General features: G+C 49.6%; 1 protein-coding gene across 6 annotated transcripts in view; it reads right to left on the bottom strand.

Annotated features, from left to right (window-relative positions):
- Window positions 1–3735: 3735 nt before the first annotated feature.
- RASSF4 (Ras association domain family member 4) overlaps window positions 3736–19212 on the bottom strand; it is a 420812-nt gene continuing 405335 nt past the window's right edge. For all 6 annotated transcript variants that reach the window (XM_085608696.1, XM_085608695.1, XM_085608699.1 and 3 more), the window contains 2 exons: window positions 6258–6355; window positions 3736–5245 (listed from right to left, as the gene is read on the bottom strand). In XM_085608696.1, coding sequence (XP_085464822.1) covers window positions 5149–5245; window positions 6258–6355 — 195 coding nt within the window. In that variant the 3' untranslated portion in view covers window positions 3736–5148. The remainder of the gene's footprint in view (window positions 5246–6257; window positions 6356–19212) is intronic.

Below are 19212 nucleotides of genomic sequence, written 5' to 3'. Positions count from 1 at the left end.
AGGAACGACACGCCAGTTGCAAATTATACCTGGCAGAAAAAGGTCCATCGGTTCTAGGATGGATAGACCAAGGAGACTTAGGTATACAGTTGAACCCAGGTGGTATCACACAAGTCTTAATGACGGGCGACGAACAGCGACCAGAGGCAGGAAACCTGAAGATAAAGTTTCCCAAAGTGTTTGGGGGCAAAGTGGGGAAACCAACAAAATTCACGCACAGGATCGATCTCAAAATGGATGCCAAACCAGTATGTCACAAGGTGAGGAACATCCCACTGGCGACCAGAGAACAGGTGCAACAAGAACTTCACAGACTAGAAGAAAACGGCATCATAGAACCGATAACGAGCGCCGAGTGGTTGGCTCCATTGGTGGTCGCCATGAAACCGAATGGAAAAATACGTCTATGTGTGGACCTGAGGGAGTTGAACAAAAATATCATTGTAGAACGGTTTCCCCTGCCAAGAATAGACGAGATGCTACCAAAAACCAAAGGAGTAAAGTGGTTCTCGACAATTGATCTCACGTCCGCCTACCACCAGATCGCACTACACTGCACCTGCAGGAAGCTAATATCCTTCATAACTCCTTTTGGGTGCTATCAGTTTCGCAGAATGCCATTCGGACTGGCCTTGGCGGCAGCCGTATTTCAGTAGCTAATGCACAGATTATTTCACGAAGTAGAAGGGGTGCAGTATTTTCAAGACGACATCCTGGTAATGGGTATGGACAAAGCAGACCACGATGCCAAGTTGTCCAAAGTTCTACAAGTCCTGGAACGCAATGGACTCACGGCGGAATGGGAGAAGTGCCGGTTTGGGATGATGTCAGTCACGTACTTGGGGCATGGGATCAGTGACCAAGGCATCACCCCCAAACAGTCCAACGTCAAGGTGATATGCGAGGCACCACCGCCAAAGTCCAAGGAGGAAGTAAGGTCGTTCCTAGGCATGGCCGAGTTCTATAGAAAATTCGTACAGCACTTCGCTACGAAGACACACCACTTGCGACAAATTCTACGGGACAAGACCAAATTCGAGTGGACTAAGGAAACACAAGAGGAGTTCCAGAGGATAAAAACGGACATCAGTACAGCCATCCCGCTGTGTGGATACGACCCGCGAGCCAGATCGGTATTGACGACGGACGCCAGTGAGCGGGGCCTGGGAGCAGTCCTGATGCAGGAGTTGAAAGGAGGAGAACTGGCCACCCTCAGCTTCGCATCCAGATCGCTGTCTCCCACGGAGCAGAAGTACAGTGTAAAAGAAAAAGAATTGCTGGCAGTAGTCTGGGCCATGGACAAGTTCCGTCAGTTCCTATGGGGCACGAGATTCAGGCTGAGAACGGACCACAAGCCCCTGATCAAAGTCCTCACATCGTCAGGACATGCTACAGCGACACCCCGCATTGCGAAGATGACGTTGAAATTGTTAGACTACAGATATGATGTGGAGCACATCCCAGGACAAAGGAACAAAGTAGCTGACTACCTTAGTTGAGCATCAGCCATGGAGGAAGCTCCAAGGATGTCTGAAGAGGAGGACACTAAAGTGGCGTTCATGGAAGATCACGAATGAGTGATAAGTGAGCAAAAGTGGATGGAAGCGTACGAGACCGACACTGACATCGAAGCAGTCAAGCAATGCATAATAAGAGGATGGACGAAAAAGAGGCATATGGAGGCGGCGCTCAGGAAATTCTTCGAAGTGAGAGAAGAATTGTCAGTGTGCGACCAAGGGATCTTCCTGAGGAGAGGAGAGAAAGTAGTTCCCCCCCAACAAGTTGATCCCACACCTTCTAACTCTCATCCACGAGGGCAACCTGGGAATCGTAAAGACTAAAATGAGAGCGAAGCAGATGTACTGGTGGCCGTCGATGGACAACCAAATAGAGAGGCATGTGCGGGAGTGCGGCCAATGCCAAAAAGCGGACAAGTCTCAGAGCCTGATGCGACCGCCCATAGGAAAGTTTGACAACACAGAGAACCCATGGGAGGACTTATCCATAGACATCCTAGGCCCGATATTGGATAGCCAGGGAGTCCAAAAATATGTGTTGGTACTTGTTGATCGGTACTCCAAGTGGCCGGAGGTGGACGTACAAGAGGACATGGATACGGACAAAATATTGAAGTTCCTAACGGCTGTCTTCCTTAGAGAAGGTATTCCACGCTCCCTCCTAAGTGACAATGGACCCCAATTTGTGTCAGAAAAATGGAACACCTACATGGGAAGGAACGGCATTAGGATTAAACACACGTCTATATACCATCTAGCAGGGAATGGTCTAGCCAAAAGATTTAACCGAGTCATTATGGGGTCCGTACAGTCTGCGATTGCGAGTGGAAAAGACTGGAAAAGGAACTGAAGAGCATGCTATGGGCGTATAGGATCACACCTACCAGCACGGGGTACCGCCCCTTCCAGATCCTAAGGGGTAGAGACCACTTCACGAAAGACAATGTAGCCTGGAAGGAGCGCACTATCACGAGCAAGTGGTCCCCCGCTGTAGTACACCACAATCTAGAAAAAGCACAGAGAATATATACGGAACACTACAACAAAAGAAAGAATGTCAAAGAGACGGAGCTAGAGCGAGGAGAATGGGTTCGAGTCAAACTGGCCCAGTTAAGGAGAAAAGGGGACAGTAAATTCAGTGCACCGTTGCAGGTGGAAGAAGTGTATAACTGGTCAGCCCTACTGAGTGACGGGAAGGTTTGGTCACAGGACAGGATGTCCAAGTGCAATAAGATCATGCAATGGAACGGAAGGGAAAGAGGACAGGTGATACCTTCTCGGACTCAAGGGACTGAAAACAACCCGGTGGACGCTACCACAAACAGCCCTGGAGAAGGGGGGAGAGATGCAGAAGCACACGAGGGGAGTGAACTGGGTGTCTCAGAACTCTCAGAAAGCTACAGTGGATCTCCCAACAAGGCAGTTCCTCCAAGTACTGAAGGGGGAGAAGCGAGAAGCTCTCAAGAGGGTACCGAACACGCTCCATGTACTCCTGTGAGACGCACCCGTACCGGAAGGACTGTGGTGAGACCATCGAAGTTTAGAGACTTTGAGATGGGAGACGGAAAGGAGTATGCACACAAGTAAATGTATCTTTTAAATGTTGTTATCCGTAAAGAAAGGAGATATGTAGAGTTACGCTCTAGTCTTCACAGCGGTGATGACGTAGACGCGCGGCGGCCATTTTGTAGGCCGAGTACGCGCCGAGCCCACGAACGCGCTGGACGTTCCCCGGCGCTCTCCCTGCATTTATGATGGTTAATTGGTAAATAAAGCCTATATTACCTAAACTAAGCTTGTAAGGTCTGACGCTTCCTACCCCCAGGACACACACTACAGCTTATAGCTTGTTTCACAGCATTTCATGGTAAAAACAGAGCTTGCTCAATAATCATATATAAATAAAAAGACGGACATTCAAACAAAAAAAGGTCACCACAGTCTGTTTTTAGATGCTGCACAGAGAAGTTAGTCAAAGTGAGAGGAAAATAAGTATATAAATGACTATTAAGAAGGATATACATTCAATAACTTGCTCCTCTTCTGGGTCCACTTTACCAGACCAAATAGTATATAAACTTTACATTTGCAATGCATCAAAGATACTTTATTAGTTTAAATTCATACGAAATGATGACAATATGAATTTTAATTCAAGAAATTATGCAAACCAAATAAGAAAGTAGAAATAAGACACGAACATCAAACATTTTACGGAACGCAAAACCTTTATTTGGATTTCAAAATGTAATTGCATTTGGAGAAAACGGTTTCTTCTTAACAGAAAATGTTAACAGCAAGAGCTGGTGATAGGTGGAGTCTGGCGTGGCCTATCACTCCTTGACACGTTTAATATTGAACAGGCACATGAGGCATACATACGATGTTCCTAATAGGATGAAGCAAGCTGTACACACGAGTCACTGCGTGTGCAGAGTAGCTGTGATATGCTCCTACGCCATTTTATGAAGCAACTCAAAGAATTCCAACATGGCTGACACATTTACCATCATTCCCATATCGCTGCTGATATTTGTGCAGGCATGCTAGTCTGCAGATCATTATATCGATACATCACATTGTATCACTGCTGGCTACTACGGCCCCTGACCAGACTTATGTTGTTAAGCAAAATAGTCCACCTTTAGGTAACGTCTCACTCTGACTGAACCCTAGACTTCTTTGCAGTGAAACAACTCAACTCCAGCAAGAGAAGGTCCCTGATGTGTCTGCCACTCACAGACATAAGGTTAATATTCAGACAGGCACCGGAGAGTAAGATTTGCTCATGGAGAGAAGGCAGCTTGACTTCTAGCCATGGTAAACACGTGGCAGTTAATGTTCTCTTTTTAACCAGGGAAGCACACTGTCTCTAGCCTGAGAGTTCCAATCAAGTGAATTGATGGCCGTGGGTTGTTGCAGCCCAGCAAGGCAAACTCTGCATACATTTTCGTTTTCAAGCTATGAAAAAGAAGATTTATTATTTAAGTCATTAGCATGTATTTAGGTGAATATGGGAAACAAGGATGGCACGAGAGGCTGAACTGTTTATCCTGAACCTTCTCGTTCTCTGCTTTCTGGCCCAAACACCTCCTGTATCGTAATCTGTTTAAGAGGTCCTGGATGGTTCACACAGAGATTATTGCACTGTTTAGGAGTTGGTTATAGTCCCCTGGCATTGTCAGGCCAAACACAGTGTGTTCTTGTGAACATATGGACGCCTCATATGTTGAGCCTGACTTTACTAAATGTTACCTCCATCAATGAAGTCCCTGAAGATCCTTAACTAACGCATTATGCTGGGGGCGGGAGTTAAACCTTAGACTTTACATTAGGGGGTAAACATTTGAAACGAACGTCATCTATGGTATTGGAGTACGTTACTGGTGCATTAAAAACCGGTGTAACATAAATAATATACATAAATATAGTGGGATCGTAAAAGCTATCAGAGAATCGTCCAGCTCAGGCAGCGTGATAGTTGCGGTGCACCTTGTCTGATGGGCAGCGTTGCTTCTCATTATCAGCATACATTCAATACTTCCTGCTTGACCATTAACAGTGAGGTCTTGTGGTTGAGTTTTTGGTTGCTTATTGCGGAGGACGCGGATAGAGAGTTTCTACTGGTGTTTCACTTTTTGCGATAACCGATCATTTCTCTTTCGTAGTCATGACTGCCCTGAAGTTCCTCCAAGCGCTGCAGCATCATGGACCGGAGAATTTGGAATCTGTAACCACAGAAATAATGATAATCAATTATGTGATCCATGCTCTTTAAGCACCTCTTCCACCCTGATAACATGCCAAATCCTTGTCCTTCACTCAAGAAAATGCAAGCTACTCCTAGGGTGGGAGCTATTCAGAGCATTGCAATAAACGGGGGAAGATCACAGTAAAAGAATGGGCAGCCCCCTAGTGCTGTGGAGCAGTGGCAGCTCCTACGCTAAGGCGGAGGAGCGTTGCCCCACTGCTACTGTGCAGCAGTAAAAGAAAGGAAAAATAAAATGATAATAACGCAATGTTATCATTTTAATCTTCACTGCTGGGGCAGCGTGAGGGCGGGGCTGCTCTGCTGACAGAGCAGGGAAGGAGTGTTGAGCACACTAAAATGCGCATGATGCTTCGACTGGCCTTCTCGGCCGGCCAAACAGTCATGCGCCCTTCAGCATGTTCTCCATGCACTGCATGGAGAACATGCCAAGGCCCCCAGTTCCCGTCTGAGTGCTGATCCATGGCGCTCAGACCAATCACAGCGCTGCTTTGCAGCGTTGTGATTGATTTAGGGGAGACAATCACATGGCTGCCTTGCAGCGTTGTGTTTGGCTCATGGGAGCCTGGCTGCTTCCTGTTCGGCGGAGGAGAGATGGCGTGGGATAGAGCGGTGAGGAGGTAAAGGAATTTTTCTTTTTTTACCAAGGATACCTCCTTACCCCCCGCATCAACACCCCATATCCGTGCTGGCCGCCACACTTATGGAGTACTCACAAGAAAAATTGTGGTACTCAAGTAAGAGATTTAGTTGGTGTTCAGCCATAATACTAATTTGGCCAGATAAGTCTAAAGGTAAGTATGAGTAAGTTGCCAGAATGCAGAGCTTTAATGGGTAAGTGTTCAGCATAAAATATTTAACTGGTAACAAACTGTTTCCTGTAGTGATGCCTATAAAATGGTGAAAACGCAGTTTTTTAACTGCTCAGCCATGACTTCAGAACTGATGAAACAACTTCTGTGCTTGCTTACTTTAGTGTCAATTTAGAGATTTCTCGCTCCTCTTCCTCCTTCAGTTTTTCCACAAAGCTGTCCAGGACAGGCATTGCCAACTTGATGTACTGCGCCACCTGCAAAAAATAGAAACGTATATTGACTTGGACTGAACGGCCAGCGCTGTAGTCCTTGCTTCTTTATAAGCTAGCTATGACCTTTGGCCTAGTTGAGTAGACCTTAGTAACATTTCGCACTTGTTATCCTAGAAACAGAATCTTTGTCATGTTCTCACAGAATGAAGAGATTGAGATGACTCTGGTTACTATAATAAGGTAGAGCCGGCCGCCGTCTCGCCTCAGTCTTTTCCCTTCTTTCGGTCTCCGCCGGCAGCAGGAAGCACCCAGGCTCCTAGGCTCCCAATAGCCAATCACAACGCTGCACAGCAGTGTTGTGATTGGTCTGAGCACTGTGGTTCGGCACTCAGATAGGGACTGGGAGGCTTTGCATGTTCCTCACCAGGCTGTGTAAAGCAAGCCTGGTCGGGAAGATGCAAAGTGCGCATGACAGTTTGGCCGGCCCGAATGAGCTGGCCAAGCAGTCATGCGCACTTAAGGAGTGCAAACCACTCCCCTCCATGCTCTGGCCAGCCTCGCCCCAAGAGTCACTGACTTCAATAGGAAAAATAAAATGATAATTACGATATGTTTTCCTTTTATTTATTTTTTTGAGCAGTGAGGCGACGCTTCTCCGCCTTAGCGGAGGAGCCGCCACTGACGGCAACTCTGACAGTGGCCAACTATACTTAGACGTTGATGGACAGAATCTGTATTGATCAAGTCAAGAGGAGTGAATTAAAATAATCTACTCTAGACTGGACAATATTGAAAGTGTGAAACCTGGTGAAGCAATGGTGCCTCTGAAAGATCCGTGGGCTCCAGTGGAGTTAGTCAAACCCTGTTGGTCGTTCAGAAAAGCAGCTAGGGCCGGACTGGCCATACCAGGCATCTGGTATTTCCCAGGGGGGTTGGAAGGGAGGGGGCCAGTTTTGCAGTAGTGGGGGTCGGTTTGGTTACTGGGGCCTGGTTTTGCAGCAGTGCTGCAATATCGCCCCCCAGTAACAAAAGCAGCAGCGCTTCACACTTGGGCCTCTCTACTCCCCTGGGGGCTGGTCCGACAATTGCCAGGGCTGCTTTGAGTACCTCGTCTGGCCCTGGGAGCAGCCCTTCCAAATATTTAGAATTCCTATTATTCTCTCTGTACACTGGGTTCTCAGGTGTGCGATCGACGAATAACTATCCCTCTGAGCAGCAAAGGGTGCTTACTTTATCAGACCATCTAGCCCGTTATTGTAGGTGTTTTTCAGAGAACGTATGCAGGGCTGGACTGCGAACCAAATCGGCCCTGGAAAAGTGCTCGGCCAGCCCCCCGGGGTTTGGGGGTGCCGCCGAGCTCTTTGCAAGGGCCGGTTTACGGCCGATTTTGATACAGGGCTGAATTTGCAGCTATGCTACAAAAACGGCTCTGTAACAAAACCGGACCCTAGGGGCCCAAAACCGGCCTCCACCCGTGCGGCCCACCGGGGGATTGCCCGGTGTCCGCTACGGCCAGTCCGGCCCTGAACGTATGTTTGCAGCAACACAGAACCAAAAAATGTTTGAATAAACATAGGCAAATACCTGGATTAGTGCACATCAAATGTAATTAATCGAAACTGGATTTTATGTCAACACTTGGAGGTTAGCATCATGCAAAAGAAACTTTAATGCCACTCCAGGATTAGCATAACTCTAGCAAATCACACAAAATCAACCTTAATGAACCTTTTGAGAGACTCCAACACTAAAAGAGCTGCCCTTTTTCATTGGTGTTTCTCATGCAGTTAAGATGCTCTTTCCTTATTTGTTGGTTGTGGAGTAGCTTATCTGATAAATGGTAATTTCTTTAAGTTTGATGGCCGCTTGCACTCGGGCGTTACTTGGTCAGTGAGATTCAGGGTGTGTGAATCTCGCATTTACCAACTAAACAAGAGGGAAACACCAACAGAGGCACAGTAGACCCGAATCTGGGCCCCAAACCCAACTCCCAAGCTAACAATACATTTATTTGGGGGGAAGGGGTGACAGCACAAACCCCTCCCCAAAGCTACTCCCCTGGTTGCACTGTATCACGACAGACAGCTGCGAGATCATTTTGTAATACCTAAGCTCAGTAGAGGGATTTGCTTTGATTTCCGAGATAATAGAGAAGCATTAGGACCATAGTGTGGTAGTGGGCGTCCTCTGCACTTGTTTGGGGCTTTTGGTATCTTAAAGCTACCTAATGGGTCAAGCAAAGTGCCCTGGAAAGCTGTGTGTGGGCTTTGCTTTGAAATGGTTGCTGTTTGCATTTGCAGCAAGCTGGGTTGCTGTGACTGTGTATGAGTTTGGCTTTAGTGGGTCATGACTGTCCATTTTGAGAAGGTCTGTGGGAATAGCAAGTTGCTTGACTTTGTATTGTTTGGTTGGGGGACCCAAGCTTTAAAGCATCCAATCTAGAATTCGAAATTCCTGACTGGTAATGTGGGAACAGGGCAGCCATCTTAGTTTGATCACACAGGTTGATTAAGAAATATATATATGTTTTAATTTTTCAAAAACCTTTATTTAACAGATTCAGCATTGTCAAAATACACATTTGCATCAAATCAGAGCATTGTACACATAAGGCCATTTGCGGAGTACATCAATAGTGGGAAAAGCATTAAGACAAAAAATAAACATTATATTGTAGAACATGGCAAAGCACCCTCGGACAATACATAGCTGTAATATGTGGGGGCATCACTGCAGAGGGGGAAGCAGGTCCGGCCGGGGCGAGAGGGGGACAGGTAGGGAGAGAGCTACTGACCAACACGGGCGGCCGCCGCGGACAGAGAGCCGGCGGGGAGCGCAGGAGAGGCAGTCAGGCTCGAATGTGATCGGGTGTAAAGGTACGTCACCAGGGGGCCCCAAATGTCGAGCAGGTGAGACCTAGCAGGCATAAGGTCCCAGAATTCAGACAATAGGGTTTGACATCTCGATGCATCTTCGAGCCAGTGGGCGAACTTAGGCGCTGGCCTGCCCCCCCAGCACATAGACACCCTACGCCGCGCAAGGACAAGCAGCATTGCGACCAATCGACGAGAGGCATCCGGGCAAAACTTGACAAAGCCCAGCAGGCAAAACGGTGAGTCAGGCTGAATCAGTACGGAGGTGATCTCAGGGCGGCGCAGACCTCCCGCCAGAAATCCGACACCTTAGGGCATAACCAATCAAGATGAGCAAAATTCACAGCAGGGGCAGAACAATGCAAGCACCTGTCGCTCGGAATGAGTCCCAATTTATGTAGCTTAACAGGGGTACGGTATAGCCTGTGCATGTATTTGAAATGTATGAGGCGGAGGCGGTAGTTGGGAGATAGTTTCTTTGTCTGGCTGCAGCAATATAGCCAGTCGGCTTGGGAGATGTCAATACCAAGGTCCTCGCCCCACGCCACACGGGCGCGATCATTAGTGATGGAGGAGATCGACAATGTAAGGGCGTATAATTTGGTCACCAGTTTCCGGGGGGTGGGTGAGGAATATATAAAGTCAAGAGAGAGCATTGAAGGTGGAGGTTGGGGGAACGTGGGGTGTAACTCCCTTCAGATAGCCCACAGCTGCTAAAAGAGCAGTGTGTCCATAGGGCCAGAGGTAGCAGGGAGAGAATAGAAGGTGTTTACGGGGTAGAGATCCGCCAGTGTCTCCAGCCCCAGGTGGGCGGCATGCTTGGACATGCTGTATGGTTGGAAGGGGGGAAAGCAGGGTGACGCACAATCGGCATAGTATTAGCCGATAGCATCGGAGCGTTAGAAAGACAACGCAATCTCGACCAGGCCCAGCGCAAGGTCTCGACTGTGTCCACCTCAGCTCGTGTGCGACTGGCCGGAGCAAACAGGGTGGTGGTCAGTGGCCAAGGGGCGGCAAGATCCGCTTCTACCGCAACGTGCGGCTGGTAAGAGGAGGGGTGGATCCAGAAATGTAGAAAGCTGGCCTGGGCACTTAAGGCATATAGTTTAAAATTGGGCCCGCCCATACCCCCAGCCGACATGGGGAGAGTGAGGACATCATATGCAATCCTTGGCTGCTTGCCAGCCCAAACTAGAGAAATGATCAGGGAACGAATCTTACGAAAAAAATGGGCAGTTAATGGTATGGGGATATTCAAAAAGAGGTAGAGAAATTTCGGGAGGGCCACCATCTTGGCGATGGCAATACGCCCAGCCAGCGACAGAGGGAGCCGGTTCCAATGAGGTAGTTTGGACTCGAGCCAGTCCACCGCACGTCCAAAATTGGCCCTCCAAAGATCGTCCAGATCCCTGCTCAGCCAGATACCTAAATAGCGGGTAGGGCCAGAGGCCCATACAAAAGGAAAGTCCGGGGTGAATGGCTCAGTGGAATCAGTAAGAGGGAACAGCACTGACTTGCTCCAGTTCACCTGTATGCCAGAGAATCCACCAAACCGTATTATCTCGCGCACAAGGGGACTGAGATTGTCTTGGGGGTGGCGGACATACAGTGTAATATCATCCGCATACATGGAGACCAGGAGGGCATGGGCAGAGAAGCTGATGCCCTTCTGAGTGTGGTGTTGCCGGAGTCTGGCCGCAAGAGGCTCCATCACAATAGCGAAGAGCATAGGGGAGAGTGGGCACCCCTGCCGAGTACCGCGTTCAATTAAAATGGGGTCAGAGACTTGTCCATTGAGCCGAAGGCGGGCGAAAGGGCGCATATAAAGGAGTAGGATTTTGCGAATAAAGATATTGCTGAAGCCGGGACGCGGCAGGATATAGAATAAGAAGGGCCACTCCAAGGTGTTGAAAGCCTTAGTGGCATCGAGAAGAGCAGCCACTGCATGGAGGCTAGGATTAATCTGATGCAGGACGGAGAATATCGTCCGGAGATTGTGGGATGTTGCGCGGCCTGGAATGAAACCGGACTGGTCAGGAAGGGCGATGAGGGGCATAAGGAGGAGAAGACGGGAGGCTATCAGCTTCGCCAAGATTTTATTGTCCGTACTGATTAGAGAAATGGGGCAGTAAGAATCACAGCAATCCGGAGGTTTGTCCGGCTTAAGGAGAAGTGTTATCATTGCCTCACGGAGCGATGGCAGGAAGAGGCCATTATCGAAGGAGTTATTATACATGGCAGCCAGGTGTGGTACCAGGAGTGGGGCAAATGTCTTATAGAACGAAGCAGGGAGGCCGTCTGAGCCGGGGGCCTTATCACTGGGCAAACTATTAATGGCAGCGAGTATCTCTTCTTTAGAAAAGGTCTCGTTGAGAAATTTATGATGATAGTCTTCGAACCAAACAAGGGAGATGGTATCAAAATATTGGTCGAAGTCCTCACGCAAAGGAGTGGAGCCCGCAGTGTAGAGGTGTATATAAAGTCCATAAAGCGCGACTTAATTTTCTCAGGGGAGGTAGTTCTAGCAGGGCTGCCGTCCTGAAGTGCCGCGACATACAATGCAGCACGGGGGGGACGAAGGAGGTTGGCCAGAGTCTTGCTAGGCCGATCGCCGTCGCCAAAGCGGCGCGCCCGGGCCTCTCTGCCAAGGAGTTCCCTATTGGCCTCCTCAGCAAATTCTGAATGTTTTTCGCGCAGAAGAGTGAGCATCTCGGAGTCGGGGTGGATTGCCTGTGCAGAGTTCAAAGCCTTGATCTCCAATTCTAGTTATTCTAAAGTGGTGCGGATGGAGCGGAGGACTCCAGATTGTTTAGAAATACACTCGCCGCGAATCACAGTCTTAAAACCTTCCCACAGAGTGGACGGCGAATCTACAGAGCCATCATTCAAATCAAAATAGTTAGGGATCGCGGTTTGGATCTCGTTACAGAAGACAGAGTCTCGCAGAGCATTCGGGGGGAGCCGCCAGACGAAGGCCCTCTGTGGGGAGTTAGGAAGGCGAAGACAAAGCAGGACTAGCGCATGGTCAGAGAAAGTGCACACCATATTGTTAGCGGAAGTTAGCCAGGTGAGGGCATCAGGGGAGGTGCTCCAAAGATCAATACGGGACCAGCAGCCACGGGCACCGTTGACTCAAGTTCCTTTGCGGGCCTCGGGCCACATGTGACGCCATGCATCGTACAGTGAGTTGTCGACTAGTATGGACTGCAGAAGAGACGCAGAGCGGCGGTGTGAAGAGTAGGAGCCAGAGGGGTCAAGGACTGCAGAAAGTGTAACATTAAAATCCCCCCACCCCCAGAGGAGTGCTGCCAGGCCCAAAGACGAGATTAAGCGCCATATATTAGTGAAAAAATCAGGGTCATCCGAGTTAGGACCGTATACAGCAGCAAACATCATTGGTTGGGAAAGTAGGGAGCCATATAAAATAACATACCGTCCCTCGGGGTCAATGAGTACCTGATTAGTGTGCCATGGAAGCCCCCTACGTATCAAAATGGACACTCCTCTGGAGTAGGTGAAATCGAAAGAGGAGTGCGATTCACCCCAGTGGCATGACTGGGGCCTTGCAGAGGTCACAGGCAACAGGTGAGTCTCTTGTAAAAGACAAATATCAACTTTGTGCCGGAGTAGGTGAGAATGAATGTGCCAGGCTTTGCGGTGGTCGTTAAGGCCATGAATATTCCAAGTCCAGCATATGGTGTCAGTCATACTGTGTGAGAGCAAAGAGGGATGGAGCGCAGGTCAGCGAACATGATCCGTGGCAGGACACTAGTGTGTATAGCGGGGAGAGCATATTCGGGTGGTGAGAAGGTGAGGCAGCCGCTCGGAGCTTGAAATGGAGCCAGCAAGTACCTACAAGGAAGGAAGGTGTAGCAACGGGGGAGCAACAAGGATGCGAGAGAGGGGAGGGAGGCAGTGACCACACAAAGGGCACCGGTCAAAGGGAGGGTGGGGTGCCTTACACAAGCGCAGTGCATTGATCGGGCACAGCAGTGATGTGATGCATACTGAAGAAATACAAGGAATGAGAACATATAAACAAGAACGCCTCAAGAAAAAAAAACAAGGAAACCCAAAGAATCCACCACCCCCACCCAAACAAACCCACCCCACAGCATAAGGAGTGGAAGCATGAATCTTGCAATGTGAAATCAGGAGAAGCCCTATAAACCACAAAAGCGCCTCTAAAGGAGTACACAACAACCCAAAGCCCATCCACCCACCACCCACACCAACCCCCCAATCAGGTCGAGCAACCACCCACACCAACCCCAGGGGGCCCCAACCGGGAGGGGAAAAGGCAGCAACAGAAGTGGAAATCTTCCCGTGGGGGTATGGCAGCGCCCAGCTTACTTCCCTGCCAGAGAAGGCAGGGTGGCCAAGCCAAAACTATCAGCAGACAACAAAGGAAGATAATGCAATAGAACCAAGGAATAGCCAGTAAACCCAGTGAATAGATGCAGTGGTGAACAACGGCCAATTAAACAATCCTCCATCTTAGATATGTTGGTGGACTCCGGCACTCTGGTTATGCGGAGGCTACTCCTGCGGGAGCGGGCCTCCAAATCTTCGTTCTTAGAGCGAATGAGGTCGAGGATTTTTTCCATTTGGAGTAATTTTTAGCGGTCTTGGGTGGCCGAGTCCTCCATATCACACACTCTTGACTCGACGTGAGGCAGACGGTTGTCATGCGAGTCCACCCTGGACTTGACCACGTCAAGGCGGGAAGTCAACTGTTCAAGCTGGGCGGCGTTCCCAGACACCACTGACTTTACTTCCAACATAATGGCTTTTAGGTCGTCTTCACGTGCAGCAGCCATTTCCGCGGAGGCAGGCTGGTTGCCCCCGTCAGCAGTGGCGCCCTCCTGGCGCGTCTGTCTCCGTTGTTCAAAGGTGAGCCGGGGCTGTTTGGGGTCAGCCTTACCCATGGTGGCCGCAAGGAGCGTCGAGAGGGCCCGTAGCGTCCAGCACAGTAACAGAGTGGTCAGGGAATCGCCGCCACTGAAGAAAGGACAGGAAGAAAAGGGAGATCGCCGGCAAAGCCACTCGCTCCGCCCGGGAGGTCCAGGTGTAGAGTGCAGCCAGAAAGGACAGAGGCAGTGGGTATACGGGGTGGGGGGGCGAACGACAGCCCCCCCCACGAGGCCAATGTACAGCAGGCGCAGAGCCTGGGCTGCGAATCCGACAGTGGAGACCACGGGCCGAGGTCTCGTGGTCAGCGCGCAGGCACCCCAGCCACGCCGCAGTCATCCACCCAGGTAGGCGCAGTTCAGGAGGCAGCTGGGGCCCGACACAAGAGGCCCAGCGCGGATGTCTGTGTTAGCGCATAGTTCAGGTCGCAATTACAGCAGTTCGATGGTGCAATGAAACGTATGCACTGCGGCAGTCCCAGGTCCGTAGCAAGATGAAGGGCCGCAGCAATGAAGAGCTCCATATGGGTAGGGAGGGCCTGGACAGATAGTTAATGAGGCGGTGACAGGGTGAACCAAGCCGGCGGCACGTGGAGGGACTGCGGCAAAGAAAGCAGGCCACAGCAGCGCAGCATGAGAGGCTTCAGCAACAGCAGAAGGATCGGGGAGCCGGGACGGGGGTGCAGGCACACACCAGATCGCACCGGATTCATGCCGGAGCAGAGGGTGAGCGGTAGGCCGAGGTCGGCAAGATGGTGCGATCATAGGTCGAGGGCCCCCGCAGGGGGGTCCCGGGAGCTGCTGGTAATCACACTGGCGGGAGAAATGCCGCTGCCCGCGTCCCACGCAGAGGGAAATCAGCAGGGCAGATCTCTAGTGGCCCCCTGTAGGAGCCTCCCTTCCCCCTTCCCCCCCCCCGTTCCACCTCTCTCGAGAGGCCGCGCTTTGGGGAGGGGAGGCCTCAACAGGCATATGCTGGGGGAGGCGGGCCACTGGTGCTGGGCGGGGCGGGGCTAGGCCCTACTTAAGCCCGTCGCCCCCGCAGATCGCCCTCTGCTTCCTGGGGTACACTCATGTGCCCGCGACGGCGCCCCGTTAGTCCTTCGGGCGTTGGGGAGCCTAACCAACCGGGGGTGTGCCATAACACGCTCCGCCCCCGTTAAAAGGGGCGGGAGTATTAGACAGATCACGTGATCCAAAGGAGGATCTGAAAAATGTGCCGCACTGCTGGGCATCGACCCGCCGTGCGTGCTGGCTCGCAAGGCGGGCGGAGCAGCGAGGGGCTGCTTGCCCTGGATCGCCCGTAAGATAACCCACTCTACCGTCATACTTATGTTGTATGAAATAAACCTGCAGCAGTTCTTCACCCATAACTAATGTGTCAGTGTAATCATTGGGTGATGTCTGTGCATACGTGTTGAGTGGAGCGGATGACGGTGTGGTCACTATGATAGCGAGGCAGCCAGAGGCACAGCGGCAGCAGGCTGGCACAGCCGGGAGTAGCGAGGGGAAAGCAGCCCGCAGCGGGGGGACGTGGGGAACGCTCCGCCCGCCTCACCCGGACCACTAGGGCAGAGATGGAAAACACGCGAGGCGCCCTCTCATGGTCAGACCAGGCCGGATGGTACAGCGAGCACGATCCCAGACCCGCCGCAGGTCGCCCCCAAGCAGCAAGACTCACCGTCTGGGAAATCGATGGTGTGGCTGCAGGGCAGGTATCAGGAGATCCGGCCTTCGTGCGGCGAAGAGCAGGCGGCGCAGGCCAGACTCAGACAAGTGAGCAGGATGCAGGGCCCAGTCCTCCAGAGGCGCCGCTACCAAGCGTAGCCGGGTTGTAGGGCCACGATGAACAGCTCAAAAGATGCCACAAGTGCAGGTGAGCTACGGTTGTAGGGTTACAGGCAGAGATGTGCAATGAGTCTGCGGATGTTGAAGGATAAAAGGCTTGGCCGGCAGAGCCCACTCACGGTGCGGCCATCTTGCAGCCGGCTAAGCCACGCCCCCAGGTTGATTAAGAAATATGAACCGTTTTGATTTGTGATGATGGCCATGTCTTTTCTCTATTGCCAGTTGCATTTTCTCCTTGCAGTGTTCTCTCAAACTGCTTTGATGAACAGTGATTACTTACTGTGAGGACTGCAGTGCCCATTGATGTTTACTCCCAGTTCTTTTATTGCTGGAAGGAGAAAAATGCACAGAGTCTGATTTCACACTGAGGGGTTTCCGCCAAAGAAAATGACTGACAAGATAAAAAGTCTCCAAGTCAGGTCGCTATGAAAACCAAAAATGTTTTCGAAATTGATCTGAGGGAGAAGTTACTGATTCTGAGTAGGTTAGTTTAGGATTAGATTCATGGACTACATTCCCTGAGAGGAACAACTTTAGGAATGCAGCTTAAGCCTTAAGCACCTGTTACAAAAAATAGATGGCCTCACAAAGGCTTGAGAAGGTGAATCTGCTTAAGAGGTGAAAATGGGGCACTCATGAAGGCTTATCTGGATTTGGTGTTGTTAATGGTGTACAAGGAGTGGGGTCCCCTGCATATGAAACGGAATAGATTCATTGGATGTCCCTTTTAGTTTTAATGTAGTTGGTCTGGTGAAGCAATAGAATTGTATAGTATATGATCAAATGGATGCAGGGCCGGCTTTAGGGCAGTGTGACTGGTGCGGTCGCACTGGGCGCTGACCTGTGGAAGGGGGCGCTGACCTGTGGAAGGGGGCGCTGACCTCAGGGGGAAGCACTTTATTTAGCAATATCTTATGATTGGAGAGATGAGGGGCACTTTTGCCCAGTGGTAGTGAGAGAATCCGTGGAGGCGGTCATGGGACATGAGGGCGCCAAAAGTGGTTGTTGCACGGGGCGCCCGCAGCGCTAAAGCCGGCCCTTAATGGATGAGATATTTTGCGGTGCTCAAGATGAAAAAAGTTTACATCCTTTGGGCGCACATCATGCAAGGGAATATGAGGAATTTCTTGAAGATCACTTGGTTCATTACATTACAAATTTGGCGCACAGTCCCTGGGTGGGAGGCTAGAATCACCTTACGCTCAGAGTATCGAAAAGCACGTCTGTTTAGGGTGGGTCAAGAGTTTAACAGGCACTGGCAATGCCAGTAGGTATGGTTTATAAATCAAATTGCCTTTTCAGTCAACAATGGGTTTAGAAATTCCACAGTCATCGTACATTCACTCTATTACTCATCCTTGCACTCATGCATCCATTCATCCATCCACTAACTCATTATTGCATTCATTCACATAGACAACCATAGTAAAACACACAAACACAACCACCTCAACAACATATGGTAGATAAATTAAAAGAATAAAAGCAGAAAAAAGAAAATATGTCACCCTTATACAAAGCAGACATGCCTGCAATAACAAAATTAGACATACTAGTGGGTGACCATCTTGCAATGGTATTGTACGTAGTTTATCGGTGCTTTAAAGTTCTAATATAAATGGCCAATACCTTTCCATAATGGTCGCCTGCTTTACAGGCACTTACTGTGCAGGAGGCAGTGCACCCCAGATGAAATGAGCGGAAAACTATTGGCGCATTAGAACTGTTTGGAAAGCTATAGTATGCTCTAAAAAAATTAAAACACAAAAAGAAGGAAAGAAATGAAAGGTGACATGTAAAAGGAGAAAATGGAAAAATAAAGGACAGGTAGACCAATCCCGGAATTGAAGTTTACTCATTTTCAGGAGGGCGTGCACATGCGGACAGCAAACACTGTCACTCAAAGGACAAGAAAGCCAAGGGCTGATGGAGGCAGACCCATTGTGCCATGCTGTATGCTGCCATGGACAGAAGGAGAGTACAAAGTGTAGTTATGTTTGAGTCACACTTTCCATTGAAAAGGCGTTTTTTGATTACTTACCTTTAACTTTTGACTTCAAGGATGGATTTGCACAAAACTTGGAAATCAGTGGGTGCTCTCAGCTAAGTTTCGACATGCCAAATTTTGTGACCATTTGTCCACGGGACAAAAAGTTATAGGCAAGTGAAAAGCAAAATTGTGCATTTACCATTTTACACCCCATAGGAAAATTTCCTCTCACCTACATCCCAAATGGCTGAATTGATTAACTCTAAACTTGCATGAAGGCAAAACTTTACTCAGAATGCCACCAGCCGTGATTACTTTAATTACTGGTTTGACACATATGTTTACTCCCAAACCATTTGGGATGCCTCACTGGGACCTTAACTATGACATTCCTTATGTGTACACTCTTTGAGTACATGCACAGCTCCTCTTTAAGGTTCATGCTTAACTTTTCTTAAAGGCTCTTGCTTTTGAAAACAGTCTTCCTTGATGCCTTCAAGTTGGCGCCCCGTGTGAGTGAACTACAGGCATTGTAAGTAGAACCGGCGATACTACCTTCTTTCCAGACAAATTGTAATTGAGGACCCTATGTTTGTGATGTCCAACCATGTTGGCCAATTAATCACCGTCTGCATTCCTCACTCTGCCTCATCCCTTGAGAATGGAGGAGGAACTCCATCTTGTTGATACAAAGCTGGGGTTACAGTGACTGGATGAAAAATCATTGGGTTGATGATGAACTCTTCATTGGCTTCTCAGGTGCAAACAAGGGCAAGGCAGCGCAAAACAGGACCTCGTCAAGGTGGCCAGCCCTCTGCATTAAGAGATGCTATGTACTGCCCAAAAAGCAGCACCCTGAAGCCCTGAGAGCCTATTCCACCAGGGGCAAGGCAGCTACAATGTTATTGGCACGAGAGTGCCTGATCTTGATATCTGCCAAGTTGTGACGTTGGCATTGGTACATACGTTCACAAAGCACTATTACTTTGACTTTTTAGTCTGAATCTACTCCCCGTATCCGCCATCTCTTGTAGACTGCTTTGGTATTTGATCTATCGGTGAAGTAGTACAAGAACAAGTTACTCACCTTCAGTAAACCACTGTCTGGTGGATACTCTATCTAACCACAGATTCCTCACTACTCTCCCAGCTCCCCGTTCTGTGGAGGGACCTCTTGAACATCTACAAAGGTCCCAAATTAGAGGTCTGCACACTGTCACCAACAGTTGTTCTACGGGCCTCGTCTGAGGGCTCAGAAAAGGGTGGCACTTGTATGCG

The sequence above is a fragment of the Triturus cristatus genome, chromosome 1_2, assembly GCF_964204655.1.
Source record: "Triturus cristatus chromosome 1_2, aTriCri1.1, whole genome shotgun sequence".
Taxonomy (NCBI): Eukaryota; Metazoa; Chordata; class Amphibia; order Caudata; family Salamandridae; genus Triturus; species Triturus cristatus.
This window is presented reverse-complemented; position numbering and strand designations above follow the sequence as displayed.